General features: G+C 33.6%; 1 protein-coding gene across 1 annotated transcript in view; it reads left to right on the forward strand.

Annotated features, from left to right (window-relative positions):
* Positions 1 to 15,221, forward strand: part of LNX2 (ligand of numb-protein X 2) — a 36,741-nt gene extending 21,520 nt beyond the window's left edge. Inside the window, exons 6-9 of the mRNA XM_044668286.1 lie at positions 1,328 to 1,505; positions 5,490 to 5,721; positions 10,603 to 10,761; positions 12,871 to 15,221. Of these exons, the coding sequence (XP_044524221.1) occupies positions 1,328 to 1,505; positions 5,490 to 5,721; positions 10,603 to 10,761; positions 12,871 to 13,006 (705 nt within the window). The 3' untranslated portion in view covers positions 13,007 to 15,221. The remainder of the gene's footprint in view (positions 1 to 1,327; positions 1,506 to 5,489; positions 5,722 to 10,602; positions 10,762 to 12,870) is intronic.
* Positions 15,222 to 16,287: the final 1,066 nt, after the last annotated feature.

Genomic DNA, 16,287 nt, shown 5'->3' on the forward strand with positions numbered 1-16,287 from the left:
AGAATCATTTTTTTTAAGTTATATATCTTGTATGAAAAGATAAAAAAAAGGTAGCCTTTATCTCTTTAAATAATTCTCATTTATTATTTCTTTTTAAATTAACAATAAAAGAACTGTGAGAAAACAGTTTTTAATGTGAGTTAGGTAGATTCAAATGGCTAGTCAACTTTACAGTCAGATCCAGAATTGAGTCACAAGATGGAGGCAGTGTAGTTCCCTCAATTTCAACATTTCTTTTATTAGAAAACCTAATACCCTGTCATATTTCAGCCAAGATTTAGTGAAGTCATTTGTACAAAACTGTGTAATTAATCAAAGTAGCTGATAACTATTTATGAAACAAGAATGAAAGCATGGATCAATGAATTGGGCATATACCTTTTTAAAAAAATAGAAATTTTAAACACAAAAAAATAAATACCAAATAGAAAATTTGGAAATTAAAGGGACTAACAAAATGGAAAGGATAAAGACTATCATATTGATGCAAATTATTAGATTTTTTTGTTTTTTAAAAACTAAAAATTTGGCATTAGCTAATCTGATTTCTAATAGAGCAAAAATCTGCTTATTAGCAATAATGAAAAAGAATTTATAAGCAATAAAAATGAAATTAAGGAAATTATCAGAAATTATTTTGTCCAATTACATGATTTAGATGAAATGTACAACAGATTGCAAAAATACAAAATAGCCACTAAAGAAATTATGTGAATTTAAGTAACTAAATTTCGGAAAAGGAAATTAAACAAGTCATGAAGGAACTCTGAACAAAAAGGTGTCAGGACCAGGTTGTTTTACAGATGAATTCTATAATACTTAAAAAAAAACCTAATTCTAATATTTAATCAAGTATTTGCAAAGTAGAAAAAGGCATTACAATTAGGGAAAAAAGAAAAGAGGATCATCTCAGTATTTTTTATTGCATTAAATAGAACAGATTGAGGCTCATAAATATATACATATGAGCAGGACAGCTTTGAAAGTAATTTAACAGAATTTATTATAGACTTAAAGAAGGAAAGTAAACTGTATTTAATAGCTTCGTATTTTCATATGCCATCCTCATTTTCTACTCTTTTTTTAATATTGAAATTATAATTTGAGTTCAAAATGGTTTTTAAAAACATTTATATAAAGTACTATGTAAATAAATTTGATCCTTAAATACTTGCTCCCCTCAAGTGGAAGAGAAGAAAAAGAGGACTTTGCAAATGCCACAATAAAGTCATATTATTGAATATAAATTGTCATTTTTAATATAAAGAAAACCTCTTTTTCTCACTTTAAAAAATCATTTAATGGATCATTTTCCTTCTTTGTATAGGATCTTTCCCAATGTGTTACATGCCAAGAAAAGCACATTACTGTGAAGAAAGAACCACATGAATCTCTTGGAATGACAGTGGCTGGCGGCAGAGGAAGTAAGAGTGGTGAATTGCCAATTTTTGTGACCAGTGTGCCACCGCATGGCTGCCTTGCAAGAGATGGCAGAATTAAGAGAGGTAAAGTTTGATTTTAAGGAACTCTATAACTTTAATAAAACAGATTTTTTTTCCTTTAAAAAGGGGCCTTATGATGTTTCTTTATTAATACAGTAAAAATATTTTTAAAATCCATTAATGAGGACAGAATCCAAAGTAAAGGAAAAGCATAAGATCAAGATGGAGGGAAATGCACAATTAAAAATCATAACTATGAGAGTGAATGGGATGAACACACCCAAAAAAAGGAAAAGGGTAGCAGAATAGATTAGAAACTCTAGTCCATCAATATATTATTTACAAAAAACAAACTTGAAATAGGAAAATATACAGTTAAAATAATAGACTGGAGTGCTGTCTTTCATCACTTCTAAACATAGATGTACTAAATGGCATAGTATCTAAATTCCTAAAGGAAAAATTAAATGAGTTACAGGGAGAACTAGTCAATTAATAAAGATTTATTAAGCACCTACAATGTGTACACACTATACTGTGTGCTCAGGGTACAAATACAGGTTTTTAGAAGGGTGGCAAGGCTTACAACCTAATTAGGAAATATAGCACAGAAAAGAAAGCTGAGGTAGGGAGGAGGGGTCTGGCACAGTGACATGATGGAGAAGTCTAAAAGTAGTGTAGCTGGTGGGAAATGGAAGAAGACTGAGTAAAACTCCTTTCTTAAATAGAGGTCCTAGGACCCATGACCCTGCTCTCCAGTCAAAATCTCCAATCAGAGGGGCAGAGGTTACTGATGAGATGTTAGTACCAGGCAGATTCTGTCTTGTAAAATCTTGAGATTTTCCTGTGATGAATTTCCTAGGGTAGAAAAGTATAATGAAGATGTAATTAAAAATGTAGCTGGTAGAAAATGGAAAATAAATAGTAAAATTGTAATAATAGGGGAACCTCACTTTATCCCCACAGAGCTAGATGAATCTAAACAAAAAAGAAATGAAAGACTTGAATAGAATTTTAGAAATGTTAAATTTAATGGATGGACTTTTTGTTAATGTTGCTAGGAATGGGAGTATAACTATTCTTAGCTGTGCATGATAACCTTCATGAAAATTTACCATCTTATTAAAGTACAAAAGTATTGCAAAAAAAATGCAAAAAAGGCAGAACTATTAAATATACCTTTTATAGTCGATAATGCAACAAAATATTTTTTTTACCCAAAGGATCTTTCAAGCAAATGTTAAAAATTAATTGGAAACTAGACCACTTAATCCTAAAAAATGAATGGGTAAAAGAAGCCATAAATAATTTCATTAAGGGTAACAGTAATAAGACACCATACTAAAACTTTTGGGATACAGCCAAATCAGTACTTAGGGGAAGTTTTATGTCTCTGAGCACTTTCATCAATAAAATTTTTAAAAAGAACAGATCCATGAATTAGACATGGAACTAAATATAATTTAGAAACCAACACATTAAAGGCATCAGTTAAATGCTAAAATAGATATCCTAAATATCAAAGGAGAGATGATCAAAACTGAGACAGAAAAAAACTCCATTGTATTAATACCTAGGAACTGATTTTTTGAAGGGGAAAAATATACAGTAAATTAGATAAGCCATTATCTACCTTGATTTTTAAAAATAAAAACTACTAATATCAGAAATAAAAATGATATCAAAGAATTAGAAACAAAATTAATGCCCTGAGGAAATTCTGAAAAATTTTTGGTATATGAGTGAAATGGAATATCTCTGTGATATAAGAAATGTAGGTGCATGAAAACAGAGAAACATGGAAAGATTTACATAAACTGATACACAGCGAAATCAGCAGAACCAACAAAATAATATATACAGTGACTACAAAAATGTAAATAGAAAGAAAACAACCTTCCACATCAAAAGTTAAATGTAACAAAATTTAAAAGATCAAGTGAGATTGGAATAAAGAGATGAGAAACAGCCATACCCTACTTCCTTGTGGAATTAGGAAATCCACAAGTGTTACATGTTGCACATGTTTTTGGACTTTTTCAGTATATTAATCAGTTGTGCTAATGTTATTTTTCCTCTAAAAAATGCTAACATATTGGGTGTCTCTTGGAGAAAAGGAGAGGGATATATAGAATCCTGATATAAGAAGCAGAAAAATAGCAATAAAAACTTAAAACATCTTTCTTTAAATTAATAACCGGTCCCTCTCTTACCTCCCCCAACTTCCATTTTTACATTATATAAGAACTAAAGACCATGGAGATGAAGTTAATTACTCAAGACCACACCACTACTAAGTCCATGGTTGTTGTTTTAATTTATCATTTAGTTTTAATATCTTTTTTTTTGTGCTTCCAAATCCTCTCCCTCCTTCCAGCCCCTCAACCACCCATCGAGAAGGCAAGCAATAATATTTATATGTTTGAAATTTTGCAAAATATATTTCCTTATTAGCCATGTCACACAAGAAAGGAAAGAAAAATAAAATGAAAAAAATTATGCTTTAATCTGCACTCAGAATTCATCAGTTCTCTAAGTGGAGAGCATTTTTCATCCTGAGCCCTCTGGAATCACTTTGGATCATTGTCTTGATCGAAGTAACTAAATCTTTAACAATTAATCATGGTTACAGTATTGCTGTTACTGTGTACAATGTTCTCCTGGTTCTGTTCACCTCACTCTGTATCAGTTCATAAAAGTCATTCCAGTTTTCTCTGAAACTATCCTATTCATTATTTTTATAGCCAAGTAGTATTCCATCACAATCATATACCAAACCTCATTTAGTCCTTCCCAAATTGATGGTCATCCCCTCAATTTACAATTCTTTGCTAACATAAAAAAATAGCTACTGTGAATATTCTTGTACAAATAGATCCTTTTCCTTTTTCTTGGGATACAGACCTAGAAGTGGTAGAGAGAGCAAAGTTTTATAGCCCTTTGGACAAATTGTTCTCAGAACATTTAGACAAGTTTGTAGCTCTACCAACAGTACATTAGTGAACCTATTATTTCCATATCCCTTCCAACATGTCACTTTACTTTTTATGTCATCTTAGCCCATATAATAGGTGTGAGATGGTATCTTAATTTGGATTTCTCTAATCAGTAGTGATAGCATTTTTTATGTGACTATTGATAGCTTTGTTTTCTTTCATTTGAAAACTACCTGGTCATGTCCTTTGACTACTTATCAATTTGGGAATGGCTCTTATTCTTAAAAATTTTACTCTTTTAGTTTTATCAGAAAAATTGCTATGAAAGTTTTGTATATTGCTTTATTATCTATGATACCTTTTGGTACCTTTTATCAAATGTTCTTTGATTATCTCCTTTAATTAGACCTATTTTTGCTTTTGTTTTCTTTGAGATCATGATTGCCAGCCCTGCCTTTTTTTTAACCTCAGCTGAAGTTTAATAGATTCTGCACCAGCCCCTTATTATAACTATATATGTATCTTTTTATTTCAGGCGTTTTTTATAAACAACATATTGTTAGCATCTATCAACTTCCTTTTCAGGGATGAGTTCATGCCACTCACTTTCCTAGTTATGATCACTAACTGTATTTCCCTCTATCCTATTTTCTTCTGTTTATCTTTCTTTCTTTATACCTTGTCCCTCTTCAGAAGTCTGTTTTGCTTCTTATCATTGACTTCCTTAATCTGCTTTTCCTTTTTTTACCTTTCTCTGCTTTTTCCTCCTCTACTTCCCTGTTGGGTAAGAGATTTATTTCTATGCCCATCTAAGTGTGTTACATAAATATTATTCTTATTGCTCTTTTTCCCCCTCAAAATCATTTTGGGGATGTTAGAACTATCTATCGTTTTTTGCATTACCCTTCAGTAATATTGCTCATTTGAATAAACATTATTGCCATCTGTGTCACATAAACACAGTTGCTCAGGAATATCAAGGAAGTACAAATGGGCTTTTCACATGTAATTTATGGGAAATAATTTGCAGTGATCAATTCTAGGTAACTCCTTATTGCCATGTAAACCTAGGCTGTTACCTAAGCTTTTTCTTGTTTGTAATTCTCAACAGGTGATGTGTTGCTAAACATCAATGGTATTGACTTGACTGACTTAAGTCATAGTGAGGCAGTTGCTGTGTTGAAAGCTAGTGCTGCTTCCTCTGCTGTGACCCTCAAAGCACTAGAAGTCCAAATTGTTGAAGAACAGACCCAGGTTAATGAAGAGCAACCCAGTACAATCAGTGAAAATGAGTATGATGCTAGTTGGTCACCATCATGGATCATGTGGCTTGGACTTCCAAGGTACCAATTGTTTTAGTTGCTTGTTGCATTATTGTATTTTTTCTTTAATTGAAAAAGCACAATTCATTCCTTCTTCAAAGTACTTAAATAGCATATGACATTTAAAACTTAGAACATGGGGCCATCCTTTTACTATAATTCTTGAAAAAATCAGATTGTTTTAAATTCATTTCAAAATATATCTCTCCCACTTAACAAACCATGTCTTATAACAAAAAAAGAAAAGAGGAAAATAAACAGTATAGTAAAGCAAAACTCACCTACACATCAACTAAATCTGAGGATACATAATCCCCTACCTTGACAAAGTCACTTTCATTTCTAGTCTTTGGGATTATAATTATACAACTTTCATAAGAGTTTTCTGCTCTTTCCATTTATTTTGTTTTAATCATTGTTTATATTGTCTTCCTGGTTCTGCTAACTTCATTCTGCATCAGGTCAAATATTATGCTTCTCTGAATTCTTCCTACTCATCACTTCTTTCAGTGAAGTAGTATTCTATTACATTCACATATCACAATTTGTTTAGCCATTTGATAAATGTCTACTTTGTTTCCAGTTCTTCATTTCTACAGAAAGGGCTATTATAATCATTTTAGTGTATATGTGGTCTTTCTGACCCTCTGGACTACTTTGTCAACTTGTACTTGCAGGTTGGGTTTCCTGGGAGATTGCTATGCATCCTGTATTCTTCAGACTATAGCTCACAAGGAGAGAGGCACACATGTAGGAAACTCATGTGACCTAAACACATGCCAAAGGGACATTTTACCCCTTAAATGCTGCTTGGCCCAATATTGATGTAACTACATTGCTCCCACTGACCTTGGTCTTTTTGTCCCTCCTATATGCTGCTATCACTACCTGGCTATAGTCACTGCTCCTTCCAACTTCTCATTTCACTGAAATCCTGGACTAGAGTCTTACCATGCCTTTTCCCACAGAGATCAGAAACTTTACCTTGGGGATCATCAGGAATCCCCTTGATTCTGACTGAGAGATTTGATGCAGGGAGCTGAATAAGGAAAGGTGATGGACCTGAGATGGCAGCCATGTGAGTGGAGAGAAACGGTCAAATAGAAGAAATCTTTGAAGATAGAAAAGGCAACTGTGATTAGCTCTGTAGAGTGCAAGAATGGGAAGAACTAAGAATAATGCTTGGATTAGGAACTTGAGAGACCAGAATGAGGGTGGTGCTTTTAGCAAAAATAGGGAAGTTTGAGAATTAGCATTTGTAATTGAGAAATACTTTTCCCCTCACCAAATCCTGTGTGCTTCCCCTCTGCTCTTCCACTCCATTTACAGATTGTGTGGGAGTCATTCATGTCTTGTAGGAATTCTTTCAATTCTCCATAATCTCTCTCTGTACAACCTCTTATTAATGAAATATTAATCTGCTAACAGTCTCAGTATTTGGTTAGCAATTTCACACTTTACCATGCCCTTGTTTTCTGGTTGGAGAGGAGTATTTTGAGTTTAAGGCTTGATTGTACAGTGCATTTCTTTCTTATCTAGAAGATATCGAGAATGAGAATAGTCAACATTCTTATAGAGTTTCCTGTTTTGTAAAGCATTTTACACATATCTTTCCTTAGAATTTGTTGGACATTGGGAGAGACTATTTGTGTGTCTGTGTATTTGTAATCACAACTGTTCTCAATTCTATAAAAACCTGACATCAAAGATCAGTATCAAGAAACACCTTTTGGTCATTAAAAACAGAAGTTTAGAGGACCTTTATCATCTTCTACTGCATGACCAATGTGAAAATATGTTTTGTATGACCACACATGTATAACCTATATCAAATTGCTTATTGTCTCAGGAAGTGGGGAGAGGATGGAGAGAGAGGACTTAGAATTCAAAATTTTAGAAAAAAAATGTTAAAATTTGTATGTATGTGTGTGTGTTGGGGGGAAAATAAAATAATTATATTTTTGAAAAAGGACCTCTACCTTAGGACTGTCAACTTCATTTAAAAAACAAAGGCATCTAAAAATAAATGCTTCTGTGACCTTCAGAACTGTCTTCTCTTTCTTCCTTTACTGTCCCATTTATGTATAGGCCTGGGAAAATGGTGCCCAGAATGTAAATGAGCTCAGGTTTTCCAGGGAAGCAGAGTATGATAACAAAACAGCATGGATTTGTTTTATCTGTTTGAGGGGAAGCAAAGATCAATGAAGAGACAGAACCAAAACTGGGCATGGATGGAATGGGGATGGCTAACCACATAGAAGAAGCAGAACCCCTCAAGGCATCGTCTGCTTCTGTTTTCTCTGGCAAGAAAAATAACCTTTGCACTGGAAATGACAGGGGGAAGTAGTTCACAAGGCTATTTAAGATAGTCCCAAGTACCTAGTTGCCTAGTATTAATTCAGATCATTAGCCCAGATGAAATTCACTCTGCCACAAAAAGAGTAACTGAAAAAACTAGATGAGACATTTGAAAAGTCATGATTTGCTCTGCCTGTCTATCTCCCATTCCCTCTATTTCTCTAGCTTGGAAAGACCCTCTCTTCCTTTAAATACATGAAAATGTATCTTACCTGATTTCCTTCTAAATTCTAATATCTCCTTCCCTAACCTATCTTGAATTTGACTACTTTGTATATATTTGTTTTAATGTGAGGTAGTTCTAGATATAGATATTTATGTATGTATCTGTAGGTATAACTATACACACGCACATAGATTGATAAATACACATATAAATATATAAATAATATGTTGTTTGTTGCCTCCTCCATCAGAATTTAACTCTTTAAAGTAGAGATGGCTTCATGCTTTGTAATTATATCTCTACCTTCTAGCACAGTGGGTTATAGTACGTGTTGGTAGGTTTATTCTAGATAGAAAAGGGCACCTATCAACATTTTCATAAAATGGGAGAAAATAATCTACAAAACATAGGCGAGTAAACTTGACATCAGTTTCTAGGATGAATCATTAAAGAGATGGTTAATGAACATCTGGGGAGGGGGGGAAAGCAATAATTATGAAGAGTCAGAATGGCTTTATCAAGAACAGACTGGGCTAGACTATTTTTTTTTTTTGGACAGTTACTAAACTAGTAGATCAAGAGCATGCTGTAGCTGAAGTTTGTGCCAACTCTAGCAAAACATTTTAAAAGTTATTTCATGCTGTTATGTGGAAAACATGGAGAGATGTAGATTTGAGGATAATATAATTGGATATAGAATTGGATGGCCAACACAAGAGAACAGTCATCAGTGATTCTCTGTAAGGTTGGCTAGAGATGTTCAGTAGAAAGCCCCAAAGAGCTGAGCTATTTAACATTTTTATCAAGAACTTTGATAAAAGCAGTGATAACCTGCTCCTTAGATTGGCAGATGACACAAAGCCAAAGCAGAGATACACAGTCAGAATCCAACAAGATTTAGACATTCATTAGAGAATATAAAGCCTTCCAAAAATCAGCTTCCCAAGTACACTCTATGGTGATTCATGCTTAGATAACAGTTCGACTTTTTAAAAAAAGATAAAGAGGTTTATATAAGCTCAATAGGAGTCAGCAGTATGTTGTGACTGCCAGAGAAGTTAATGAGGTCTTGAGTTTTGTTAAGAGAGGCAGAGATCTTGGGAATAAGATGTGTCTCCCATCTTGGCCATGATCAGCTCGCAGTTGCAGTATTATGCTCAGTTCTGGACAGCAGTCTAGGATAAATATTGTTCATCTGAAGACCATCAAGAGAAGAATCAACTGAGATGTTGATGACCCAAGTCGGGTCTTATGAGGAGCAACTATAAGGAAGGGGTTGTTCTAGCCTTGAGAAGAGAAGAACTCAAGGGACACAATAGCTGTTTTCAGGTATTATGTTCTCTTTAGTCAAAGAGAGCAGAACTAAAATCAATGAATATAAGCTGTAATGAAGGCTTGCTATCAGGAAAAATTTTCTAAGAGTTAGTCTCCAGAAGTAGAAAGCACTCACTACCTTGGGAGATGCTGGATTCCAACTCAGGAGGTTTTCAAGCAAAAGCTGTTTGAGTGGATTTTGTGTGTGTGTGTGTTTTGTTTTGTTTTGTTTTTTTGAGGATAGGGGATTGAGGAGCAGTGACGGTCTCTCCCAACTCTTAAATTCTGTGATTCTATAATTTTTTTTTAACATTACATTAATGGAAGAACATGTGGGATTTCCTCTTTTCTTGAGCAACATTTTGGAAATCTACAACAGAATTCTAAAGTCTTATATGTGATGATGTAAAAGCAGAAAATATTCTAATGATTCTTTTCCTTCTGAACTTATTTCCCATTCCCTCCTCCCAACCCCCAAATGTGGCAATTGGGACATCTTTGTTATTGGGTTGACGGAAAGAATTTATGTAGAAAAATCACTCCTGAAAAATTAAAGTGGAACGCTTGAATTTAATAATTATGTTGTATTTTCTTCATTTGAGTTTTTTACACTGGGACCAGCTCTCCAAATATAATTTCATTTTAACTAACTAGTTTAGAGATGGTCTTTGCTAGAGCTCTTCACAGAAGTTTTTATTCAAATTTTTATTTAAAAATCACTTAAAAGATTATTAGAAGTGGCTTGTTGAGAACACATTGTACCAATTTAAGTGACAAAAAAAACTTTTGTATCTATAATCTTTGGCAGGGGATGGGAGGTGGCACTGGATATTTACTAGAGTACCTTTTCTTTTCATAAGTTTCAAGTGTAATATATAATGGTATAACAAAAATTATGCAATGTACTTATTTAAAAGTATTCTTTATTGTGACTTTCTGGTGAGGGAAAGGAGAGAACTATATGGGGAATTGTAGGTCATATAAAAACCTACCAGTAAATTGTTATGAAAATTTTTTAACCTCATTATCAACTTAATTTTTGTTCCCTGTATCATTTTTAACAGTGTTCTTCATAGCTTCCATGATGTTGTTCTACGAAGAAGCAACTTAGGAAGTTGGGGCTTTAGCATTGTTGGCGGGTATGAAGAAAACCACACAAATCAACCTTTTTTCATTAAAACAATTGTCCTTGGAACCCCAGCTTACTATGATGGAAGATTAAAGTGAGTCCAGAAACTGGTTGTAGATCTTTAAATATTCTAGTAAAGATTTAATGTGTTTTGTTAACATTTAAGTTGATAGAATCTGGATTCAGTTACTTATAGCCACATTTTTTTAGTCCAAGGAACTAGACTGAAGTAGGTCTTGTTACAATGGAGGAAAGCACTTTAGCTGAGTGCTAACAATCAGATTTGAGCACCTTGATTGGCTAGGCACACCCAGCTGTCAAGGGCTTCCTCATTGTTCTTAGTCAGAACCAACAGTTATGGGGAGGCAGGAAATTATCCTTTAGCACACTGTCATGCAGGGGAGATAGTGATGAATTTTAGTTAGTTCCTGATGCCTTACATTTTTAGTAGCAGCTATCTTTGTAAAAATAACTTAAAATAGTGAACAAGATGCTTGATAAATGATTTTGCTCTTTTATAAAATGATACTACTGACAGCTAAATATTGCTAGGAAATGATAAACAAGACTAATATTATAATTCACTTCTATGGACAGTATTCAGTTGACATAGATCATCATGGGTGAACATTTTAAAGGTCACATGGCACCTTCAAACTACCTGTGAGCCCCCTGAATTACCTCAGACAGTGGATGGAGGAAGTGCTGGCATTCGGCTACTGGGCGGAGGGGTGCAGCATGCAAAAAATGCCCTTAGTTGTTCCAGTTCTTAAAGAAATCCATTGACTGATCATTCCTTATAGCACAATAGTTACTCCTTCACCATCATATACCACAATTTGTTCAGCCATTTCCTGATTGAGGAGCATCCCCTCATTTTCCAATTTTTTGCCACCACAAAAAGTGCAGCTATAAATATTTTTGTACAAATAGATCCTTTCCCAATTTTTTTTTATCTCTTTGGAATATAAACCTAGTAGTGTCATTGCTGGATCAAAGGGCATGTGTTATTCTTTTAAAGCCCTTTGGGCATAATTCCAAATTGCCTCAAGAATTTTTTATATTCATTTTTTTAAGATGTTGGAAACTATATAGTTGGAGAGAAAGGAGCTAAAAGAGGTCTTGGATAAGATTGAAGATGCAAAAGAGATATGGGATGACTGATTGGAACAAAGTCCCATCAATGATGAATTCAAGGATACAAGTAAAGAGATTAGTCTTATCAAGAAGAAATGATCACCTTTTCCTCTGAAAACTTAGAAGTAGCAGCAGGTTTACTCCCCAATAGGATTTTATTTCAATTAGATTAAAATTATTTTCCTTTCCTTGGAAACACACTTGTCAGCAGTAGGAAGAGATGGTGCCGAAATGTTTTAGATAGAGTACAAAGTCTAAAATATTACCACATATATTATACAATAATCCATACTTGTATTTAAAGTTATTTACACAATACCATTTATATTTTCTTACAAAACCAAGTGATTCATTCAGAATCAACTCTTTAGGTCTATATAAAATTACATAACTCGTGTAAATGTTCAAAAAATTACCTTGTAGAAACAGGACAGTATTAGCAGCTAAATCTTGCAGTTTTACTTTAGATTTTCTGTATTTCTCTTTAATAATCCTTTAGCACAGACTCCTCAATCTTGATCACTGCCACCTGTCAGCTTTAGGTCTCTCAGATGTTGTTCACTAGGTTCTATTTGTAATAAGATGACAGGATTCTAGATTTAGAGCTGGAAGGGACCTGAGGAGTCATCTAATCAATCCAACTTCTCCCTTATTTTGCACATGAGAAACTAAACTCCAAGAGGCTGAAACTTGCCCAATGACACACACTGAGGAGCATAGCTAGGATTTGAACCCAGGTCTTCCTGGTCTAAGTTCTACACTCAAATCTATTTTGACATAATGAATACAATAAAACTAGCAAGACTAGTAAAAATTCTAGATGGCTCTTAAAATAAGCAGAATCTCTTATTTATCTTGGTATCTCCCACAATATATTAACACAATGCCTGATCTGTGGTAAGCAAGCCCTTTATGTTCATCAATGAGTTATTTGGTTTTTTTAACAATCCAACCAAGACATGTCATTGTAGCTTTTCCTTACAGAAGAATAGACGGAATGATTGTCTAGTAATGTCCAATGTTAAAAACCTGTTGGTAACATTGGGTATGCTTTGTTTTTGTCCAGGTGTGGTGACATGATTATTGCTGTGAATGGGCTGTCTACTCTGGGCATGAGCCATTCAGCACTCGTTCCCATGCTGAAGGAACAAAGGAACAAGGTTACTCTGACAGTTATCTGTTGGCCTGGAAGTCTTGTATAGATTTGTGACATAAAGTTTTACTTCAGTTCTCTTCTGTTCTCAAGAATTGTTAAAGAAAAACTTTCTTTTGTATTTGTGATTTTTTTTTTCTAAGTCACTAACATAGCTGGTGATGAACAAGGCCCAAAACTGCTAATTTGGATTGTGTTCATTTTTAAAAATTTTAATTAAAAGAATTTTACTCCACCTTACCATTTTTGTCTTTCAGTTTTAAGGCACTAGTTCCACTGAACTTAAGGTTTGTTTTCTAAAAATTCACTGTCAAGTGTTTAGGATGGGGCCTATTATTATGAATGAAATCTTCTCAGACTTGGACAGAACCATTCGAGTCATGTGATTTGTGGTTTTTCTTTGCTGTTTTTAAAATTAAATTGTAAGATATAAGCTATTTATCCTTCTTTATGGAGAAGACTCACATCAGTCATGCTTACCAAAATATAGATGCTCTGTCATTTATCAGAATCAGTATTGTGAAGAGATGTAATTTTAATTTTGGCTAACATCAATTCTAATTTCATTGGTGCCAACATTTCAAAGGCCCTGTCTTATTAAGTGGGTTCTAGTCCCGCTTATTTCTACTTCAGTCTGTTGGTGTTCAGAATGAAGAAGGCACAGGCCTAATAATACTAGAGGGTTTTATAATGTGCAATATTTGGAATAGTAAAAAATAAGTAGGGAATATTATGCTCAATAGTGAAAAAGAAATTAGAAAATAAGTATAGGTTAGTTGCTTGTAGAAGTTGCATTTAAGTAAAAAAAAAAAACCTTTAGTAGGTTAAAAAGTAAAAAAACAAAAACAAAAAATACTGCCTTTAGTAGGTACTTTCCCTAAAAAAATGATTTATTACATAGGAAAATTTTGATGAAAACATTTTTGCTATAATCATTTCTAGAGTTTATATTAGTTATCAGTAATCTTCCGAAGAAACATTTTTGTGAGTTAAGTAATTAAACCCAGTTTTCTTAAAAAGAAAACTACATTATTATGAAAGCATATGGCACAGTTAAGTGAGAGAGAGACCATTTCATTTTATTCTCATTGAATCTTGAGTAAGTTTTTTCCCTCATTCTTTAATAACTAAAAGTCCAGAGAGATTGGCTATGTACCTGACTTGTTATGAATTTTTTTGTGGTTAAAATTTTTTGATCAAATATTGAACCAGAGACTATTTCATTCACTCATTTTTTTAAACTTACTATAAATTTACAATTAAGTTTTTTGTTTTGTTTTCATTTATACAGCACAGTTATCCTTTGAAGAAATATATAAAATGGTGTGCTGAGTTGGAATAAACCCTGTACATTGTTAACGTTATACATACTTGAAAAAGAGTTTCAATTAGAAACCTAGTTCAGAATCTGAACTAATTTACAAATGACCTCTGTATTGTAATGAATGGTATTAATTATCAGAGAATGTATTTCAAAATTAATACACTACATCGTGAAGCATGAATCCTATTTTCACGCTTTAGCAATTGCATAGCTGGGTAGAAGTTCTCTGTAGCATGCCACTGATTATTCTAGTTACTTTTGTAATAACTTTTTTTTGTAATCTGTTAAAACCCAGATAAAGAAAGCTGCAATGATTGCCATTATCTCATTTATCCCTATAGTGGCCCTGGTCAATAAACATCTAAGAGACAGTGGAATGTCCTTCCATACAGTATATTACTGTTGCATGACTATTGGCTTTTGAAGCGATCTGATAGTGAAATACTTTGATATTCTATTTGACATGCAACAAGTTTCCTCCTGCTCCCCAAAATAGAATTTTGTAATGTACTTTGCATTTTTTAAACATTTTATAAAAATAGGTCATCTCTTGGGGGAGTGGTTACCAGCCAGTATCATGACTTAAGCTTCACCAGATGTAAAGTGCTGCAGGTGAACTAGGTAAATGTAGAATTTTAGTACCTTTAAAAAAGAGTCTTTTTTCAGCATTTTTTTTTTATCACAAAACGTATAAACTGGTTTGCACAGTAGTAGATATAATTTCAAGAGGCTATATATAGCTTTTGGTCAAAATGATGTTTGGTGAAGGAAACTTGTTCATAATTTATTCTCATCATTGGAGTATTTCCCCCCTTAAGATCTGATATTTTTGTTTGTTCTTCTGTGCCTTCAGTTTAAATTATTTCAAGATTTTTCAAATGTTCTTAAATAATGGTGTGATTTTCATTAAGGATGGAAATAAAAGTCATCTTGCTCCTAATAGTGGCATTTGTCTCCTTTCTTTAACAAAAATACATTCAGGAAAACATCTTTATCTTAAGATATGGACAACTCCTAATTGTGTTTATTAGTGGATGGGAGGAACAGCTCTATGACTTAGTGGCTAGAAAGCCAGGTGTGGAGATGGTACGTCTTGGGTTCAAATTTGGCCTCAGACACTTCCTACCTGTGTGACCCCGAGCAAGTCACTTAACTCCAATTGCCTAGCCCTTACTTCTCTTCCTTGAAACTGATACTTAGTATAGATTCTAAGACAGAAGGTAAAGGGTTTTTGTTTTTTTATTAGGAGAAGGCATGAATAAAGCAAATTTTTGTATTTCATATATTTTCACCTTTTATTTTTTAAATGCACACATATTTGTGAATATTTTATCCCTCTGCCTCTCTTAGTTCACTCCATTTTGTCAGACAGTGACTCAGACTGGAAGAAAGAGAGTGGCAGAAAACCTTTGGCTCAGGGCATTTTCTCCAGATGTCCCCCATACTTGGAATGCTCTCCCTTCTCATCTCTGCCTATTGGCTTCCTTTAAGTCCCAACTAAAATCCCTTCTTCTTAGCCCTCTTAATGCTAGTGCCTTCCCCCTTTTAATTATGTCCTCTTCATCCTGCATGTAGTTTGTTGGTATATAATCATTGTCTGCCTTTTTGTGAGCTTCCTGAGAGCAGGAACTTCCTTTTTTCTTATTTGTGTCCTAAGGTTTAGTATAATCCCTGACTCATCAGAGGTGCTTAATAAATGTTTACTGACTGACCTGGCTGACTTTGTAAAAATTCACTAAGCATTAAGTTACACATGGTCTATGAGCTAAGATATTATTTTGTTCTATGGCCATATACCCTAACCCCATCCAATGATCTCATAAATGTATCTGTTATCCAAGTGTGGATCAACCTAAATCCATCATCTGGTTTTTTTTTTTGTTTGTTTGTTTTTAATGCATTCCCTACTAGTATTAGGTTTTTGGACATTGGCAGCCATCATATTTAATCTCTTCACTTGCCTAATGTCTTGTAATAAAAGATCAACCCCAGACTCAAAGTACAAG

Source organism: Gracilinanus agilis, chromosome 3 (genome assembly GCF_016433145.1).
Source record: "Gracilinanus agilis isolate LMUSP501 chromosome 3, AgileGrace, whole genome shotgun sequence".
Taxonomy (NCBI): Eukaryota; Metazoa; Chordata; class Mammalia; order Didelphimorphia; family Didelphidae; genus Gracilinanus; species Gracilinanus agilis.